The 21,758-nt window shown below is 36.8% G+C and overlaps 2 protein-coding genes and 1 pseudogene across 2 annotated transcripts; 1 reads left to right on the forward strand and 2 right to left on the reverse strand.

The window, feature by feature from the left end:
* Positions 1 to 1,637: 1,637 nt before the first annotated feature.
* On the reverse strand, positions 1,638 to 5,341 carry LOC114746422 (protein KINESIN LIGHT CHAIN-RELATED 1-like). The gene is given in 4 exon segments (XM_028934650.1): positions 1,638 to 2,133; positions 2,817 to 3,030; positions 3,033 to 3,724; positions 4,307 to 5,341. Coding segments are annotated over 4 exon segments (1,785 nt in total). The 5' UTR covers positions 4,951 to 5,341; the 3' UTR covers positions 1,638 to 1,898.
* A 3,055-nt stretch (positions 5,342 to 8,396) lies between these two features.
* LOC114746423 (beta-amylase 3, chloroplastic) lies at positions 8,397 to 11,854 on the reverse strand. The gene is made up of 4 exons (XM_028934651.1): positions 11,053 to 11,854; positions 9,966 to 10,176; positions 9,756 to 9,866; positions 8,397 to 9,526 (listed from the first exon to the last, which is right to left on the reverse strand). The coding sequence occupies exons 1-4, from the start codon at positions 11,592 to 11,594 to the stop codon at positions 8,753 to 8,755; spliced, it is 1,638 nt and encodes a 545-aa protein (XP_028790484.1). The 5' UTR covers positions 11,595 to 11,854; the 3' UTR covers positions 8,397 to 8,752.
* Positions 11,855 to 17,376: 5,522 nt separating this feature from the next.
* LOC114746421 (luminal-binding protein 5-like) lies at positions 17,377 to 21,194 on the forward strand (annotated as a pseudogene).
* Positions 21,195 to 21,758: the final 564 nt, after the last annotated feature.

Below are 21,758 nucleotides of genomic sequence, written 5' to 3' on the forward strand. Positions count from 1 at the left end.
AAAAGATCTTTACTATCACATTCCCTAATTCCCACTTCTAAATATTTGGTTAGAGGGAATTCCGTTTGAAAGTTTTATTCATAAGTCATAACATATTTTAATACTTCTTCTGTTCTAAATATAAAACTCATTTGGTAGTGTAAATTACACTACAAAATAAGTATTACATTTAAGACAAAAGGAGTATAAAATATATGAAAGAAAAAAATCCATGTTAATCAGTTAAAATTAAGTTTCTTAATTGTTGATACAATTCGTCTCATTAAATTCTTCCTGTGAATATACAAATTTATTCCTAATATATTATTTCATATATTATTATTTTCTTGGAATATATATATGTTAAGTGAGGGTAGAGTTGGAAGGCTATTAAATTTTAAGATAGTTAATAAATTTTTATTTTTTTCAATTATAATGAAACACATCAGAAGTGGAAGCATATTATAAATATGATTAGAGAAGTACTCTAATCTTTCATTTGAAAAAAAAAAATTAATCCAATTTTGTAAGGGATAGAATTTTGCATGTTTTATTGATTTTAAATTGCGAGCAATAGAATGGTCTTTGAATATTATATAATTTAAAATGAATTATAAATAATAATTAATATGATTTTTTTTTAACAATTGAAATAATGATTTCTATTATGTGTCCGTAAAATTGTTGACATCTTTCGCTATCTGTTTAAATTAAATAAATAGACATACCCTCCAGCCTCCACCGGCCAGGAATAAAGATAGCTAACGCGGGTGGCATCTTTCTAGAAAATCCACTAACCCCGATGTAAACTTTCATTAAACTTGTCTCGTGTTTAGTTTCGACATCAATTGAAAACCCTCCCATGAACCTACAAAACGACAAAATAAATAAAATAAGATCAAGACAAACTCGATAAAATTTTGGTTAGTCAATGGTTAGTTGGCAATCGGTGGAAAAAGATACATTTTCAGATAAATTAAATTAATTATAGAAATATATTGAAATTTTTTTAAAACACAACACAAATTCACCTTTACCTCCATGATCCATCATTAGTTTTCTCTTGTTTATGCCGAAGCTCTTTATTAAATTAAAGAGATTGTGGCATTTACAGGGTTGATGTTCTACCACCATCTTCATATGTATATTGTGGCGCATATATTTGTCGTTTTTGTTGTTGACATTTATCTTATCATCAGATATTTATGTCTCATCTGGTGTGGTTATGGGGGAATGGAAAGAAATTAGTCAATTACTACCATTTTTATATACTTGTTTATTGATAGAATAAAGCTCTCGTTCCAATCACTCATTCAATCTGGAAAAAAAAAATGACCCAAAATTTATATTCTCAAAATTTTGAAAATAGACCTTCCATGATATTTTGACGTCCCTTCATTTAGGGAAATGAAAATAAAGTGGGGAATGAGCAATGATTCCATCACGTATAGTAGAGGTATTACTGCCTCTACCTCTTAGTGATCAGTAGCGGATCGCGTAGCTATCGCGTGTACAGTAGCTGCTGGAAAATCAATGGAAGGACATAACATGTCACCAAAATCCGGATAATCTAAATAGTATACTCCATCCCATCAATTACTTCAATAGATCCAATTTTGTTACCAATGTGGACAACCAAGGGAAAAAGAAAAGAGAACAAAATAAACAAGGCCTTATCAGCATATTCACTCGAATAAAATTCTCTCCCAAACTTTTTCTTGCCGGAAAGGAGAACAGCGGAGGGATTCTGTGGTACAGCTACAAGGTCACAACACAATCATTTGATTAAACAATGAAATAAGTAAAACAAATGCGCCAAAGAACAAGAAACAGGAAAGCTCTCAGATTACATCTTTAAACCTATACAAGATATTCTATGTTACAGAACGTGCATTGCATATATAGGTGTGAAAGTCTACTTAAATTCTAAAGCCCAAGCCCGGCCACCTCTTTGCCCCCTCCTTCCTTGTCCTCTTTGAGCTGGGATCAATGAGGTTTTCCAGAGATTTCGCTTTTCTGTCCCGTGTCTTGCCTGCTTCTTTCAGAAGCTCAGCCAGCCTTCGCTTCTCATCTTCAAAATCAGGATTTGCTATTCCCAGCTTTTCTTCCCTCAATTTAAGGACATACTCCAAGATCTCAATCGCATCTCCCACTCTGAAGAACACCATCAAATTGGTTAGGAACTAAAGACGTATGGTTCAGCATCAAAGAATCCACAGTAAACTCATTTCAAAGAGCTGTATTCCACTAATAAATTAGACCACAGACAAAACATCAGAAGTACAATAAATCCAGCTTCATGCCCACAGTGGAAGCCAGGTACATAAGATGAGACAACCGGACCACCGAGCAACAGATCAATGATTAACAGAGTCTTGAATTAAGAGTATAAAACCAATAATGATGAAAACGGACACAATCATCAGCTTCAAAATCAGAAAATTAGATGACATCAAAATCCAAAGGCTTCCAAACTTGAAGTTCCCAAGGACACATCTCACGCAAAATACGTCTCAAAAAATTCTTTTAATGTTCCAGTTTTGGACCCCCCCCCCCCTCTTTTCTTTTTTGTGTGGGCTGGGGGAATACATCATTTAGTTCACGCAGATGCGCAAGTTCCGCAACCATCCAGCAAAGCATATGCTACCCAAAAAATCACACTGCTTAGTTTGCTGACTTGACTCTCGTAAGGCTATCATATATCACGATACCATCCTTGATAAACTTTAAATTAAAGATGAAATCAACTAGAGGTAGATTACTTTAAACCGGCAAATATGAATAACTTAAGAAAACACTTATTCAACAAAGCAAGGATATTGTAAAAATGATATCACCTTCCCATAGCATCGTAAGTTGCTGCAAGATTGCTGTATACCCCAAGAGTATCTTGATGGCATGGACCACACTCCTGTTCAAGAATCGCCCTTGCTTCTTCAAATAATTCAGCAGCCTCGTCTATCTTGAATAATTGCACACATGCCAATCCCATCTGGTTCAAAACAACCCCAAAAAATGCAGACTTCCTTTCCCCACTGGCTCTAAGTTTGCCACAGCACTCTCAAAAGAGTTCCTTGCTTCTTCATACCTGCCAATCATGTAAAACATCACACCCATTCGTGCTTCTATGCCAGCAATTGTGCCCTGCTGTCCTGGTTTATCCTCCAACAACTTCATTGCCTTTTGCAGGAGTTTCAGAGCCTCTTCAGGCTCATCTACAGATTCAAAAATGGCTGAAACTTCTGTCAACCCATTAGCTATCTCTTCTGGTGTTGTTCCCGGAACAGGCTTTGAGTATATTCTTAGAGCATTTTCACAATAAGATTTGGACTCTCTTAATTTTCCAGTTCTGTGGTACAAATCAGCAAGGCGGACAAAGACAGATGCCACTGAAGGATGGTTTTCCCCCTTTGATGATTTGAAGACAGTAAGGGCCTTCTGGTAGGAGAAGATAGCTTCATCAAAGCGACAAAGAGACATATAGATGTTTCCAATACTGACATCAATAGAAGCAACTTCATTGTCTTGTCCATTTGCAATCATTGCCATGCTGGCAAGGACAAGGTGCTCAAGAGCTGACTCATAATCTCCCTTTGCCTCGCATACAAGTGCTATAAGCCTTCTATCTGCTGCCTCTTCAAGAGATGCTGGTTCACTATGTGCTCGATGAATCTCAAGAGTTTTTTTGCACAGTTCCTCTGCTTTATCAAACTGCATTGCTTGAACGTTGGCCTCAGCTAAGTATCTGGCATATAAAACACAATTTTAATAAACTTAGGAAAGTCATTTAAAAATTCGAGCTTCATATTACAACTGAACAGGCATCTTACAGCAACATTTATCCCCAAGTGCGGGTCAATAAACACCGAACAAAGTTAATGATAGGAATGGCAGATATATGTGTCTAGAATATATCAATTTACTACATTCCTTGCACATCCAGTCTTTAGACCAAAAGCAGACCTGAAGAAACACACAATAGTGGATTACGGGGACAGACATCTCCCAGATGATGCAACTATTCGAGATTAATTTCAACATAGTTGATATATCCTCTGGTGACTTTTCGTTATAAATACTTATGAAGAATGCTCGGTAACAAGCGGACAAATACAGACAGGGGAAGTCAAATAGTTGAGTTTTTCAGGTGACAATAAAACACAGTTTAAGACATCAAAAGGGTTTTGGTAATCCACATAAATTTACAGCTATGAAATTCAATTTCATAATTGCTCGCAGGTATAATTATCATACAAAGATGTTAAGCAAATTTCACGGGAAGCGCGTCAAATGGGAGATTTAATATGAGGCGCGAAAACTCACATACCTGCAAGTTTCTCCGACTCTTGGATCCGTCTCACCCAATGCTTCGATCTGAATTTTCAGGCCTTCGTCATAGGATGAGATCGACTTGTCAACTTGCCCAAGCATAGAGAAGGTATCCCCCAGTTGCATATAACCAGAGAAAGCAGCAAGAGCGTGATCCGCACCCCTGGAGACATCGGGAACCTGGATCGCCCGCTCGAGCACTGGCACAGCCTCCTCGAACCTGCCTAAGCTACAGTATATAGCTGCCAGGACATGCAAACTCATGGCGAGGTCCAAACTGGGCTCCCCTTCGACCGCACATCGCTCGAAAGATTTGGAGGCCCGAATTGCATAGTCAAGAGCCTTGGCAGGACCTTCGCCGGAGGCGATGGTATCTCGAGCGAGCTTGAGAAGGAAGGGACCAAGATCGGGGTTGTCAAGGGAAGCCTCAGAAAGAGCTGGGTTAGGGGAATCAGGGAGCTTCTTTTTGCGATCCGGCGAGGGTTTGACCCGGGAAGGTGAAGGAGAAGGCGGCTTCTTGGGAAGAGGCGACGGAGTTTTAACGTTAGAGGAGTCAGATCTCTGAGGGGTCTGAGCTTCCGGCACTGAGATTCGAAGCGGAGCAGCGTCCGGCGGCGTTTTGACGGATACTAAACCAGGCATGGCGGCCGTGATCGAGGAAGAAGAAGTCGAAAACCGAAAATGGGATCAGATCAGAGGCACGGAAGACTGTGAGTTTCAGTGAACTGAAATCTATAAAAAAGCTGAGCAGGCAGACAAATGAAACTCTTTAATTCAATTAAATTTTAAATATAGGACAGGGAGGAATAAATATAAATAAATAAACAAATAGGTGAGGATTATGAGCCTGAGGTTAATAAAAGTATGGATTAGAACATTGCACCATTCTCAACCAAATTTGTGAGGTTTGGGTTTTGCAGATCAGATGTCTCTGCTATCAAAGTATGATGGAGGTTTCACGGCTTCACTTTCACCTGAACATGTCATTAATTGTACTGTGCCGGGTCGTTTTGGTAATTCCACCACTCCCCCCTCGGTATCCTTCCGTCGGCGAGGGGAATGGGGATCACACAGTCGTGAACGGCAAAAAGCCAAAAATCAACAACCATTTCATACGCCGGTCAAAAAAAAAAAAAACAACCATTTCATACGTTTTCCCCCTTCTCCATGGGTCTTGGAAAATATCTCCCTTAAATATTTTAGTTTTGATAATTAGGTTAATTTTGGTTATTCATATTTCATATCAATATCAATTATATTTCTCATAATTATTTGATATACAATATTAAAAGGTCAAATTCAAATACCATCAGATAACTCTCAGAAGCTTTTCTGTTCACAGAAACCTTAATGGTACGCTTTTGATAAATTTTTAATTCTGTGACGAACAGCTTTGACTTCCTAATTAATCGTTAATTAATTCATAAAATATGAATTAAAAATAAGATAAAATAAAGATGAAAATCATATTTTATGCCATTTTAAATTTGTTTATAAACAAATTAAAATTGGCTGAGAAGGAGCGATCGTCCGATATCATGTGAAGTTTCTTTAAAAAAAAAAAATTAATTGATTGAAAAGAGGTGTACCGATTGGATATTCTTGGCTTGTGAGTTTGGTTGGGTAGATTGGAGAGAGGGCAGACGTAAATACGTCATTGACAAGGGGGGCCATTCATCCCTCCAACACACAAATGAATAGTAAAGTAAAAGGCAGACCAACATCAATTATTGTTCAACTAATTATCATATCATTCCTCATTTAGTTGCATTTGTTAATTAGAGACACACACTCCCACATTTCTTAATTAGAAGTTTTATTTCCCCCCTTAACTTCACCATCCCAATCTACCCATGCGTTACGGATTTGAAATTATGATACTGTTTTGAATCCTAAATGTAAAATCTAGTGCGAATTGTACTATAAATTTCATTTTATATTTAAGATTAGAGCCTTTGGAGGTACTTAATATTATTTTCTCTCTCTGCATAGAAGAAACAGACATGTTTGGGTTGGGAAATGATTTACTCTTGGAAAAAAAAAGGCCAAGATCGATTGTAATTAGAGATCATAAAGCTAAAGTGAGATGATGGGGTCAGTGTTCTGAAATCCAATTGTATTTATCATCGCTTTTGCAATTGAACAGATAGGTGGTAGACTCGTAGCTTAATTTTTGCCATGATAATAATAATTGCACGCTGGAAGTCAAATATTTAATTCGTATTAAATTGCACGTTGAGATTTATAATAGTACATATGAGAGCTTAATTAGCGTACGTACTCGTGTGGTGGTTGCTAGTTGCCCGTTTTTAACGAGTTAGACAGCTGCATTTTCTCTCCTACAGGTTAAGCAATCATTAACATGATTTGTTCGTAAAATATTGATAAAAAATAAATAGAAGGAGTAGAGAATCTTAATTTTTTTTAAAAAAAAAATCTCGTTTTGTTTGACATGTCAAGCGAAAAAAATATCCCTATTCCATCCATCATGCTCCCTGTTATTCTCCTCCTCCCTATTATATACGACATCTACTCCTTAATATAAGAGTTAGTTTGATATTCAATTTAGTTCTATTTTTCGTATTTATTTATTTTTAAGTTAGCCATTATAGTTGCACATGTTAAATGTTTCAAATGATAGTTATAATTAATACATATGATTAACAAAAATATTCTAGTAAACAATGTCTATCTATTACAAATAACCAACTTTATTAATTTTTTTAATATAATCAAATTAGTCAACTAGCTCTTATATTGAAAATCGGAGGTAGTGTGTGTATATATATTATTTCAAACCTTTTATTCAAGTTATAGGAGGCTTTTAGAACTGAGTTTGGTATTTGATAATCCCGCATTATTTGTCAAGCACGATTGTCTTCAGGAAATCTTCTGTTATCTGATATCAAGAAGAGGGTCAAGTTCAGTTATACCCTCACACAGTGGACATTAATGTGTTGCGATTACAACGGTTTAATTACAAGATTTCATGTGATGTATGAATCATCTAGTTTAGATCAGTCATGCAGGGATTGTTAACTTTTTAAAACTTCGTTTTTTAAGGTATAACCAGAGGAACAAATAAAGTTACAGATATTAAAGATTAATGATTGAAAATACTTGGATGGAGCTGGTCACATCTTGGAACCCACTGCACTTACCATGAAGGTGACTTCCTAACTTTGCCATTCTTAAGCATTCATTACAACTAATTAAATCGATTAACCCCTTTTGTCATATCATTGCTTATCTGTAATGTCCCTTCTGCAATGAATAACTTGCTTTTATACTGGCTTTTCCCCCTGTTCTACTAGATTTCTACGATTTTATCCGTTCACTCACTTAATTTAATGATGCAATCAATGCAAAGTTTTCATAATTTTATTGGATCATATGTTGTCACATAGCTTATTAACAAAAAAAAAAAATAGAACGAATGATAACTACCTCCCAAAACTTAAATTTAATCATTTAATGACAAGTGGAATTCGTAAAAACATTGATACAACCATTGCAAATTATGACACTTTTTCTTTATTCTTTTCCCGGTAGAGCGGAAAGCAATAAAAGTCTGTCCTGCATTGCAAGAAGTAAAAAAGCTGGGAATCAGCCAGCGGAGCAAAATGAAGTCCAGGGGGCATCTCGTTGCACAAATCTGTCATTAATTTTTTATTTGCAATTGTTACTTGTATTTACAACTGTTTGACACTTTGACTTAACTTTTTTCTTCTTCTTTTTTTCACAATTTTTTGAGAATCTAACAGTCATTTAATATAAATTTTGGAATTTGGAAGGTATCATTCTCCCTGGCTCCACCGTGTTTTTGTAGATACTGGAATCCCCCCTTACCCTCAGCACTTTGATGCCGATGCTCCTTACCTCACTGTTCCCATCATCAAAGGACCCATACCACTCGATTGGGTTACGACTTACGAGATCCCCATGGATCCGCAAACGATCGACCAAATGGGTAGAAGAGTCTGCTTTAGCTGACTTTATCATGCCGTTTAGCTTATTTTCGCATGTGCACAAAGATGAGCGAATATGCTAACCTGGATACAGTTCAACAAGGAGCAACAAGAAGACGATAGTTGCAATTCTGACCCTCGAATCTTTAAGACTGGTCAAACCTGTTGGGAAGAAAGAAGCTGGGAGGTTATGCTTTTATGTATGGGATACGGATTACACAGATTTTTTCCAATATTCTATCTCAATTATTTGCAATGCGGGAACAAGCTGATGAATAATATGCCCCCCATTTACAAAATCAGGAAGGCAACGTAAATTGGTACTTTGTAAAAGCAACTATTTGCGGCAAAAGCAATTGAGGAACCATGTGAAGAATAGGCATTTACTAAACAGTACACATTTTACGACACTATATCCGAACTCATCAGATTATATGCATCCTTGATATCAGCAGGCGGAACCTGGATTAGCAGTGCTAGTAATACAGTCCAACTTCTGCAGCCCTAGTCAAGGACTTAAGACGCACGTCACCAACAGAATTTAGTCTGGCTCGTAAAATTTTCCCATCTGACATTTGCCTCACAAAACGAGTGAATCGGTCCCAAAAACGAGATTCAAACATTTTCCCGCCCATTCTCACAAAGTTGAAAGAGAAGGGACGCTTTTCCACCCCTTGTGTGTATAACTTTGACATCTTCAGCACCTGCTCGAATGCCATATCATTGAAATTGGACGAAAAATTTTGACCTTCCAGTTGTATGTCACAGAGCCTAGCAGCCAACACCAGCTGTCTAAGAAAACCTTCCGGGCTGCCAACTGGGTTTCTCTTATTTTCTACTGCATCTTGCATTTCAAAACATGAGCAGCATATACCAAATCCATACTTACTAAACATAAGAGCAATGGGTAAGTACCCGTCCCTCTCAGAAGTATTGTAATATCCTGCGGTTAACTCCGATGGATGGGAATCAGTCAGATAGTGCCAGTGAATAGCAGCCACTTTTGCTGACATGCTGACTTCTGTACCCCTAAATATAGTTTCAGCCTCCCTACAGATTCTTTCTCCATGCAGTAGCAGCATCCCCGAGTACCACTCAAGAAAAAACTTACCCTGTGGCGTGTTCCAGGGGCTATACTCACTAGTAGTAAACAAATTGTGCCTGAAACTTCCAGTGCCATGCGGAGCACCTTGTCCCCATGCATGCATACCAATATCTCTTGCACAAGCATTTAGTGATGCAATCATATACTGACAGGTAGCCAAGAAAAAAGGATGACTGTCAGTTGAAAAAATGCGATTCATGGACGCCCAAAAAGGAAAAGGAAGAAGCAAAAAAAAAAGAAAAAAGAAAAAGAGGAACCTAAAAAAGATGAGGAATGTGAATCGGTCATGCCAAATTTACCCAAAACACATAAATGTGTTAACTAGAACCTGAAAAGTTTACAGCAGAACTGCAGAAGCATAATTTCTGACCCACCTTATCATAGCACTGAAATTCTCCAAATTCTGTATGCCTAGCATGGATTAACTGGGAAGGAGAGAGAGGATATCTTAATTCACCACCAGGACCCATACCAATCTGTATTCCCTACACAATGAACAAACTACGATAAGCATCTGTCCCTAATAGGAGGGAACCTGAATCTTTGTCAGATTAACATCCCAGAGTGTTTTGGTAGAAGCTTACTGTTATGATAATACCAAAGTAAGGCCTGAAGGCGTCCCTGAAGTTCCTCATAAAATCAGCATATGCCTGAATTGGAGATCGTCCACAGAGCACAGGAAGTGTGTCACATCCAAGTGAAATGTATTCAGTACTTATTGTCCCAAACCTATCTGAATATACTAATCCTGGATCTTTTTTTATCTCATCAATCACCCACAGAGGAAGAGGTATCCTGCACAGGGAAAAAACTTCCGGAGTATAAGGTTCGTGAATTGGAAACAAGAAAATAATTGAAAGAAGTTGCCATGAAGAGTAAACCTTAAAACAGTCCACTTCTATATCACAACTAACCCAGTGACAGCAGTCATACAACATCAATTAAAAAGCCTTGGGTTACAGTTATTGTCTTCCTACCCACTATTAAATGCTAATTTAACTATAATGTCAATCGAACATTAAAATCTAAAGATTCGCAAGATCCAGTCAGTGTGACCGGTGAACAGCCACCAAATGTATCATTTCTAAGAAAATTATAAAAATGGTCAAACAAGGGGAAATGTAAAATGTGAACTGGTAATACTTAATTTTATTCTCCCTTTGTTGTTTTCCTTTTCTTCCAGCTGAAAAAGGAGCCTATTAAGTATGAAAATTGATCAAAGCAGAGGTCCAATGATGAGAATTGAAGCTGCTCCCCAGGGAGGGCGATAAACCGATAAATTTAACAGCAACAAATTGCTCATACAACCTGCAAACCAGATGCAGGAGAAACTGAAAGACTTCACAGGTCATACTTTGCTTCCCTGTTTCCAAACATACTCAGACAATAAAGTAACCATCTCTCCCGGCAGCACGAGCTAGGGAATTACAGTAAAAATTAAAATATAATCCATTTTGTAACCAAAGCTATCCCAAAATCTTTGATTCCTCGCTATCAAATGCAAACTATTCACTACAATGACGATACAGTTGTAATTCCACCACATTATTATTTATATTCTAAATCTCCAGAGAAACATTCCAGAAGCATCATTTATATTCTAAAATTAAAATATTCTGAATGACGATACACCCCAACCTTATCAATAGAATCAAGTCAATGAACACATACCAATTACGATCAGCAGGATCCGTGCCACACTGATGAAACGCAAGAACAACTCGAACCTTCAGGCCGCACGTCCCAGCCAGCTTGACGAGCTGCCAATAGCCGTTCCAATTATAAACCATAGGCTCATTCCTCTCAACTAAACCCCACCAAATCTCCAAAACCACGCCTTCCACTCCAGCGGATGCGAGCGCCCTGAACGAGACAGTCATAGTTTTCGGCCTCAAGACTCGTCCCTCCGGGCCCACGGCATCTAACGGAAGCGTGACATACACCGGCGATCCTCTCCTCTGACGCTGAGGCGAAAAATCGTGTTGGAGTTCGTAGGGGGAATCTCCATTGCCAGGCGAGACAAAGCCATCAGCATCGGAGAATTTAGACGAATTGAGCCGAGACGATATAAGTCGACGAGTTAAAGAGCGAGTTTGATTTGAACGAGACTGAGACAAGGTGACGGAGGGAAAGCGCGAGAAGCGAGTGATTTGGGTCCGAGTGGAGCAGAAAGAAGGTGAAAAGCTCGGAGTCGAGTGAGAAGCAATCGCCATTGGAAGCTAGGGTTTCAAACGGAGTCTGCAAATATGAAGAAAAAGAAAAGTGTGCGTTTGAAGTGATAGAGAAGTTACAGAGGGAGCAGAGTGCGGAAGGTGTGGAAGATTACAGCATTCACAATTTTCACACTACTCTGTGCCCCTCAACTGCGAAGAAGAGGGAAGATTGTATAGTGTATACCAGAAACCGTTATTTAATTTGTTTCCATTTCTTTCAAGCGGATGAGTTCGTTGTTCCGACCGCCAAGATTGGACAAGCTCCCCACTGGCATCCTCTCTCTACTCCCTCCTTCGTCGAATCATGTGATTTGAAATGGTTAAGACTCCAGGTTCATTGATCCTCTGCCCCAAAAAGTTAATTTATTGAATTTACTTGATTTTTTTCTCTCAAAATTTTAATATAAGTCAAAAATATTTTTTATATTTAAAAATTACCTTCAATAAAAATCTAAAAATCTTATTCTAAAAATTGGCTTAAGGAAAGATTCGAAAGCTTCAGAAACACTTAAAAAAAATATTTTTACATAAGTCAAGATAAAATTCATCTTCATAAGATCATTTTTAAAAAGCTAATTCAAAAATATCTCCTAACCATTTCAAAATCACTTTTTCAAGTAAAAACAATATTTTATCCAAATACCCAAAACAAAATAAAGTGATTAACGAACTAAAAACTACAGTTTGAAAAGGTATAATTATGGTATAGGAAGAAGCTGGATTGATAAGCTTTTGAGAAAATCCATGGTCTAAAATCACTTCAGTTCTTATCCAAACACAAAGATTAAGATGGGGAAAAGTGTAAATTGTGGGGGGAAAAAATCTAAGTTTACTGTTTGCGAGGGAAAAAAAATCTAAGTTTACTGTTTGCGAGATATTCAATTTTAGTCCTTTTTTTCTAATTAGGTGTTGAAAAATCAATCCTGCACTCATTATTTTCATGTGAATTTAAGATATTCTCAAATCGTTTTAAATGTGAAATTAATTATTATCGGATCGAGAATATTTAATGTTAAAGTTCAAGAACGTTTTTTAGCATTTGAACTTGTTTAATGGTTAGGCATGGCTTATCAACCCAGAGGTTGGGTATTAAATGCTGCGATGTACCGAGGGATATACAAATTGCCTACAAATTAACAGTGAGATTCGAATCTTACGGATTAGCGATGATTTTTTTACTGACTGGTCCAATTTATTGTTGGAAACAAGGACCCCCTTTGCCTCACAAGGCTAAGAACCACGTTCATTTTAAGACCCCTATTGGGCTTCACAGGACCCAAAACACAGAAGCTCCTTCAGATTTTATCCCAACTGTTTGCGAGAGATTCAATTTTAAGTCGTTTTTTAATTAGGTGTGGGAAAATCAATTTTGCATTCATATTTTTTATTTTAATTTAAGATATTCCCAAATCACTTTAAATCTAAGACAAATTATGATGGACTCGAGAGTATTTAAGGTTAAAGCTCTTTTTACATAAGTGTTTTTTTGGCATTTGAACTTGTTTTATAATTAGGCATGTTATGCTGTCTAGAAGTTGGGTACAACCTTCAATTCTTAATATAAGAGTTAGTTTAACATTTAGTTTTCCTAAATATAAGATCCTGATCAGTTCTATTATTTATATTTATTTATTTATTTATTTTATGTTAGTCCTTATAGTAGTTATACATATTCAAAGTTTCATTAAATAATAATTCTAGTTAACACACATAATTAGTAAATGTATTTTAAAAAGGACAGCATCCATTTATCATGAATAACTGACTTAGTTAATTTTTTTAATCTACCTAAATTAATCAATTAGTTTTTATATTAAAAATATGATGTGATGTTAAATATTGAGGGATTACTTCGTTTTCCCTCTCCTTTATTTTGTTGGAATTGTGACGTGATTGGTTTGCAGCTTAAAATTGATATAAACCGTTGGTGAAATTGTAGGTTATTGGGCTTATGAAAGCAGGTATACCAAACCCGAAAATAGATTGCTAGCCATATCTATTTGGTGATGTGATATCATTTTTAAAAAAAAAACAAGAAGACTAATTTTTAATAACGTGACAAATTAAAATTTAAATTCTTATTGAGACAGATGCTTACATTTAGTACCTGGCAGTATTTCGAATAGGATCACTTTCAATAGAAGGATATTTATGTTTTAGTAAAAAAAACAGTTTTTTTTTAAAACCGAGATTTCCTCTTATTGAAACACTTTTGAAGGGAATTTAAACTTTAGTTCACCACGTTGTAGAGATTAATTTTTTTTTTATATTAGACTCAATTCCCTCATTGGTGTATTAAGTTCATTTTGTTCAGGAAAATCTATGATTGATGATGATGAGCACGAGAGCAGTGAGCCCTGCTCAAAGTACCGTCGGAGACAAAGGGACCACCTTTGCTTCGCAAGGCCTAGAACAACGTTCTTATTGTACCCCCATTGGGCTTCACAAGACCCAAAACATTAATTTTAAATGAGTTAATATGATATGTTTTTTTCCTCCTAAATCATCATAATTATATTTTTGAGTTTCCTTTCTCTTTTCTTCTCATACTTGATTATTGTTGAGAAAATATTTATAGAATCAATTTTAAAAAATTAGAGGAATATCAAGACCAAACTGCAGGAATTGGAAGCCCATCTTTCAGTCATCATTTATTTATTTATTTTTTTTGCGGGGACGCGATGATACAGGAATTTGCATACTAAATAAATTGTGTTATAAAACCAATGAAAACATGAAGATTTGATGCTGGCAAGAGAAAATTTCAAAGAAGAGGAACGGGAAGAATTTCTTGTTCACTTTTATTTAATGTTATTTGTTTTGCACAGGAATTTGAACGGCCCTTTATTCCTAGATTTCTTTCTTTCTTTTTTTTTTTTAATACATCATTTATTCATAGATTTCTGGATCATCATTTCAGTGCCAATAGCCCAATACCTATGTAAAACAGTAAGATGGGTGATGTTATCCGATGAGCTGGATCATGAATATGAGCAGGAAGCAAGTTTGATGGATCCCATGGTTCTTTCGTTATTAGTTACTCCCTCCGTTCCTTATTATAAGAGACGAATAACCGAATTACGTTGATAAAAAAAACAGTTAAAATTAGTTAAGAACAATTAATATGTAAAAAGTATAATTTTTTTTCCAAAAATACCCTCATTAATAAGGAGAGAGAACATGAGAGAACAATGGTAATTTATTAAAAGAAAGAGAAGTGGGAAGGAGAGAGAGTGTGAGTTGGAGACAATAAATATGGGTAAAATAGGAAATCAACACAAAAAAATAGAGACAACTTTTAAGTGTCTCTTGTATATAGGAACATGCCATAAGCACCAAATGTCTCTTATAATAAGGAACGGAGGGAGTAATACATTATATTAAAATCGATGGGTCCCACGTCTTATCATTTTATGTCAATAAAATTAAGAAAAAATCACTGAAAAATCTCTTATTGTAAAATTTATTACCTAAAACTATACTAAATTTCTCAAGCGAGTACAACGTATTTTCAAGTTATTCCAATCATTAAGTGGCGGGGCATTTCTGCAAATCCATCACAAATTCTCGACATAATAATTACAAATAAATATTTTAACTATCTCTTTTTGTTTTTTTTGAATTAGTTAAAAAGACAATATACTAATACTTATTTAATGACGGGAGGTAGTATTATAATAAACAGTTTACAAAAGTAAAAAAATCCTTGATGTATTTGACGAATGAATGTAAATGTTCGTGCATTTGATAAGTTTGACCCACGAATGTAAGTGAAAGATAAGATAAGATGATTTATGAAAATTGTAATTAATTAAATTTTGAATTTTAGAATGTCATGAATATCCATAAATTATGATCGCATTCACAACAAATTGATGCTTATTGGCATGATTCTGTTAAGATTATTTATGTTACTGGGCTCAGTTGGATTCAGAGTTATTTTAATTTTAATTAGCCCTGTTGCGTTTTTTTTTGGGCCAGCGGCCCTGTTGCTTTTTTTTTTTCGCGTCAGTTGCAGCTGAGCTCATACTCGGCCAACGTTTTTGTTTTCTATTGGTACATACTTGGATAACGTTGTTGGTGCATAGATGATATGATTCGACGCTGGGCTTAATTTCACGAACACTCTGATGACTTGTTTTGTCGTTTTAATCACCTTTAAGGCATTACTACCTTCGGTCTTTAATATAAGACCCTATTTAATTTTTTGTTTAGTCCTAATTATAAGACCCCAATCCATTTTGTCTCTCATATTTATGCATTTTTTTTCTAAGATAGTTCTTCTTATAATCATAGTTCTAGCCAATACACTTAATTAGCAAGGATATTTTAGGAATGACAACACTTATTTATTACAAATAACTAACTTAACTTATTTCCTTAATCTCCTCAAATAAGTCAACTAGGTCTTATAATTAGGACCGGAGGTAGTATTATTTACTTGACTTGTTTTTCTTATCCACTAGCTTTATCATATCATTGTTATTTAATCTCGAGAATAGGAGGATAGCTATGTTTATAAAAATAAAATTACCAAAAAGAGACTGCTAACACTAAATCACAGCCTTTTTGCAGTAGAATAAATTTAACAGTTCAACCTTCAGTTCTTCGTATAAAAATTAGTTGGAAGTTAGATTTGATTTTAAATGTAAGATTTTAATTCACTTTATTTTTTATTTTCTCATAAATATTCCTATTTATTGCGGAGGGTTCTCACTCCAATATACTTGAAGAGGGTATATTTGTAATAAATAACTAACTTAATTAATTTTTTTAATATTCTCAAATTATTTATTTAATTTTAACATTAAGGATTATACTTACAATAGAGAAGGTTATGGATAAATTAGATACGATAAAAGGTAAAAACTAGCCCACTCCAATCTCACCAGCTAAGCATCTCGAGCAAGTAGACAGGACGAAGAAGATGGTTGATCATAGACCAAACCCAAATGGCCTCTATTTGTTTTTGGTGAAAAAATGGCCTCTTTTATACGTGTTGATATTCTGGAACATGTTTTCTGGAAAGCGGAAACGGTAAGAAAGGAAGAAAAGAAGAGGGGGTAAAAATGGAATTTAAGGGTTTTTGATGAAAGTGTGAAGAAGCTGTTTCTACTTCCTTGCCTTGAGTTCTAAGTTATGTCCATTAGCTTTTATTACCACTGAACAACTATATTAGAAGTCCTCCACCGTAACCTGGCGTGGACGAAAAAGGCTTTGAAAAAGGGAAATAAAAAGAAAATTCCCTATCTCAATAGGTTCAATACATATGTTTTTTTATAATGGTCAAGATGATAATAGTATGGAGAATGGTTTAAGACAAAGTGCCTCTCACTAAGAACAAAAAGTGAATATTGTTAATTTTCTTATAAGTCATAAAACATTTTAACTATTTTCCCTCTCGATTTAAAATATTTTATTTTTTAAGGAAAAATAATATTCTACATATATTTTAAAATGTGTTTTTTAGGGAAAAAATATATGGCAAACTTTTCATAAAAAAAAAAATACATGGCAAACTGTTGGAGCATTTGTCGTCGAATTTGGACGGTCAAGATGGTTCCGCATGCCTCATGAATACTGTGTCTCCCCACACCAGATCCAGAAGCCACGTCACATCTCTATGATGAACGGCAGATACGTTCCCAACACCGGAAAAAATATTATTGGCGGAAACAGCAATACCACGACTTCTGATTGGTCCACGTCAGCACGAGTGACATGTCCGAATGCATTGCTTTTATGTTTGACGCAGGGCCTCATGTTCGGGAGAGTCGGGCTCGAGACGTTAATCCCGCTTTATAAAGAGCCTAAGCGACCCAAACGAATTACTCTAACTTGGCATTAGAACTATAGCCCGAAAGAGCGCATCTCGAAGCGCCGAGGCCACTACTCAGAATCGAAAACACCTCAACTGTCTTCATTTGAATCGCAGAGTGCTTACACACAACGTGATTCCCGCAGAGAGGAGGACACCATGTCTCGCTCGTGGGCACGGGGATCTCTGATCGTTCTGGCCATTATTTCCTTTGGTACGTAATACCTTTCCTGGTTTAGATCTGATACTACGTTGTTGGTTTTGGTTTATTCATTTGGCATTTTGATGCTGAAAAATGCGGCAGATCTCGCTTCCTGTTGACCTTGATCGTCCACTTAATTTACGTTATTGACGATAGTTTTTTAGTCTGTACGAATTTCTGTCAGTCCTTGATTGGTGACCTTACTTGACCATCATGGCTCTGCAAATTTAACGAGATCTTGTATGTGGTTGTTTACCATTCATAAAATATGTCCATTTAGTTCAATGGCAAGATTTGCTGTTATTTCGACTAGAAGGAGTGTTAGATTAACTCGTTCTTTTCGAGTTTAGAGATCTCATAGTTTAGTTTAGTCATTACTATGATGATGAATTGAACTTGATCGTTAATAGGGACTTGGATTACGTCTTTTTGCTTAATAGGATAGATGGTTAGAACTGTATTCATTTCTGCAGTCATGTTCAAAATTCACATAATTAACTGTGTGGTTGGTATTTCGATAAAAAGCAATAATGAATCTCTGAGAGCCAAATCAGTATCGTCGAAGATGTTTGAATGGTCTGGTTTTCCATGCTTATAGCCAACTTTCTTCAAGTTGAGGCTGAACATTTATCATGCATCCTCATTGATACCTTTTTGTGCAATGCCATTTCTCTGACTTCGATAACTGCATGCTCTCCTGCATTTAATTTTATTACACGTTCAAGCAATTGACTGTTCGACAGAAATTTCTTTGGAGTGAATGACGTGATTATGACTAAAATCAAATTCATTATCAAGTGCTGTATTTAACATGAAGAATGTGCACCGCAGGATGTTTGTTTGCAATTTCCATTGCAAAAGAGGAAGCAACCAAATTAGGAACAGTTATCGGGATAGACCTTGGAACAACTTATTCCTGTGTCGGTGTTTACAAGAATGGCCATGTTGAAATCATAGCCAATGATCAAGGTAACCGTATCACCCCATCATGGGTTGCTTTCACTGACAGTGAAAGATTGATTGGGGAAGCCGCGAAGAATCAAGCAGCTGTCAACCCAGAGAGGACTATCTTCGATGTCAAGAGACTTATCGGAAGAAAGTATGTTATCCACTTGTTGCTACGTTATAATTAATCTGAGAGAATAAAGTTACTGATGCAGACTGTTTTACAGGTTTGAAGATAAAGAAGTTCAGAGAGATATGAAGCTTGTTCCTTATAAGATTGTGAACAAGGATGGAAAGCCCTACATCCAGGTAAAAGTCAAGGATGGGGAGACTAAGGTTTTCAGCCCTGAGGAAATTAGCGCTATGATTCTGGGTAAAATGAAGGAAACCGCTGAAGCATTCCTTGGGAAGAAAATTAAGGATGCTGTGGTCACTGTCCCTGGTTAGTGGAGCAAGTTGCAACAATTTCTCTTTCCATACATTTCAGCACTCTTCCTGCTTATTTTTATCTGATTTTGGTCATTTTGTTTTCCTTTCAAATGTGCAGCTTATTTCAATGACGCTCAAAGGCAGGCAACCAAGGATGCTGGTGTCATTGCTGGACTGAATGTTGCAAGAATTATTAATGAGCCCACTGCTGCCGCCATTGCCTATGGATTAGACAAGAAGGGTGGCGAGAAGAATATCCTTGTCTTTGATCTTGGAGGTGGTACATTTGATGTCAGTATTTTGACCATTGATAATGGTGTTTTTGAAGTACTTGCTACAAATGGAGATACTCATCTTGGAGGTGAGCACTCTTCCTTAAGCGCACGATGAAAATATAAATGCGTCTTGTTTTTGGAATTCCGTCTTATTCAGTTGTCAACGCTGCTATTTGTATTTAACACTCCTTCCTTTTCCATTATTAGGTGAGGACTTTGATCAGAGGATAATGGAGTATTTCATCAAATTGATCAAGAAGAAGCATGGAAAGGATATTAGCAAGGACAACAGAGCTCTTGGAAAGTTGAGGAGAGAGAGTGAGCGTGCAAAGAGAGCTCTTAGCAGCCAGCACCAAGTCCGTGTGGAAATTGAGTCGCTCTTTGATGGTGTTGACTTTTCTGAGCCACTCACTAGGGCTCGTTTTGAGGAGTTGAACAATGACTTGTTCCGAAAGACCATGGGACCCGTGAAGAAAGCTATGGAAGATGCTGGCTTGGAAAAGCGTCAGATCGATGAGATTGTTCTTGTTGGTGGCAGCACCAGAATTCCAAAGGTACAACAGCTTTTGAAGGATTACTTTGATGGAAAGGAGCCCAACAAGGGTGTCAACCCTGATGAGGCAGTTGCCTATGGTGCTGCAGTACAAGGAAGTATCTTGAGTGGAGAGGGTGGTGAGGAAACCAAAGGTAAGTTAGTCCTTTCTCCTGATTCTCTTGGTGTTTGATTACTGCTAAATGTCATAATTTAATTAATGCTGACCAAGAAAATAACATCTTATGCTTGACACAGATATCCTTCTCCTGGATGTGGCACCACTCACCCTTGGAATTGAAACTGTTGGTGGAGTGATGACAAAGTTGATTCCCAGAAACACTGTGATCCCCACCAAGAAATCTCAGGTTTTTTACCACCTACCAGGATCAGCAGACGACCGTCTCCATTCAGGTATTGCTTCCTTAGTCAACTGCTCTCCTTCCCACGAACAGATATATCTCCTTAGTTTAGTATGCTTAACTGGGTGAAAGATCCATGAATTGGACTTAATTGTAATGTTATATCCATGATTAGGTATTCGAAGGTGAGAGGAGCCTCACAAAGGATTGTCGGTTGCTTGGGAAGTTTGACTTGTCTGGAATCCCGCCTGCTCCAAGGTCTGCTTCCTGCTTTCACTACGCTCTTGCTTTGAAATTTGTTCAAGTGATTTTGGAAATTTATTTATATTATTATCTATGACATTTCAACAGAGGCACCCCTCAAATTGAAGTGACATTCGAAGTGGATGCAAATGGTATCCTGAATGTCAAGGCAGAAGATAAGGGCACTGGAAAATCTGAGAAGATTACCATCACAAATGAGAAGGGGCGACTGAGCCAGGAGGAATCGACAGAATGGTTCGTGAAGCAGAAGAATTCGCAGAGGAAGACAAGAAGGTCAAGGAGAAGATTGATGCTCGTAACAGCATTGAAACATAAATAAAACGTATATAACATGAACCAGATTAATGACAAAGACAAGCTGGCCGACAAGTTGGAGGCTGATGAGAAGGAGAAAATTGAGACGGCGGTGAAAGAGGCCCTTGAATGGTTGGACGACAACCAGAACGCAGAGAAAGAAGACTATGAAGAGATCTCAGGAGGTTGAAGCTGTTTGCAATCCAATCATCACCGCAGTCTACCAGAGGTCAGGTGGAGCCCCTGATGGTGCCTCCGGCGATGAGGATGATTCTCACGATGAGCTCTAGACATGTTTTAGTGGATTTTTCTCTAGAGACATAGCTTAGATGAAGAGTCTATTTTTCTGATGGTGGGAACTGAGGATAATTTTCCCCCTATCCCTGCCTTTTTGGAGGCCTAGATACTTCCCAGAATTACTTGTATCTTGTTTTTGGTTTGTTGGTTTCTTTAACTTCTATGACAAAAGGTACTTCAAATGGGTCGGTCTCTCTCGCTGGTTTTACCTGAAGTGTCTGCCAGTATAAAGCGCGTACTAGTTAATTTCATAATTAAGCTATGTTTTCCCCATTCGGAGTGATTAATTCATAGATAATCCCGAGACAAGTTTTTCCCATTATATATTTTACAATGATTTCTGTTTGGTAAATGATGGACGTTTGGGTCGGTAGAAAAATAATATGCTCACACTATATTCTAATGATCAACTTTTGCATCTTTAAATTCATCCCATGTCACGCTAAACCAAAAGGGGGGATTGATGGCATGAAATTTTAAGTATCTGAGTGATTTTTACTTTCACACAAAACCAACTGCAACGTTAAGGGCTATTTTGTCCTTCTCCCAATGGCAATGCTGGTTTCTCCGGCCTACCTGTTCTCTCTCCGCACAGTGGATTTTGGTGTCTCGCTATCCATCTATCGGTAATGAGTTGTTTCCTGATCAAAATGGGGTTTCGATCGAAGTAACGTGAGAGTAAATTTGCCTCAAGATTATAAAATCCCTTTTAAAAAACTGGTTACGAAGGATATCCTATTTTTTTT

The sequence above is a fragment of the Neltuma alba genome, unplaced genomic scaffold (assembly GCF_004799145.2).
Source record: "Neltuma alba isolate B1F8T4 unplaced genomic scaffold, ASM479914v2 tig00004991_pilon, whole genome shotgun sequence".
Lineage (NCBI taxonomy): Eukaryota > Viridiplantae > Streptophyta > Magnoliopsida > Fabales > Fabaceae > Neltuma > Neltuma alba.

What these genes read in the sequence shown, in the direction of transcription:
- LOC114746423 (XM_028934651.1), bottom strand. Translation starts at nt 11,594, where the DNA reads ATGGCGATTGCTTCTCACTCGACTCCGAGCTTTTCACCTTCTTTCTGC. An exon ending in GATCCTGCTGATCGTAATTG is followed by an intron (nt 10,177 to 11,052) that starts GTATGTGTTCAT and finishes TTCCCTGTGCAG; the next exon opens with GATACCTCTTCCTCTGTGGG. An exon ending in ACTTTGGTATTATCATAACA is followed by an intron (nt 9,867 to 9,965) that starts GTAAGCTTCTAC and finishes TTCATTGTGTAG; the next exon opens with GGAATACAGATTGGTATGGG.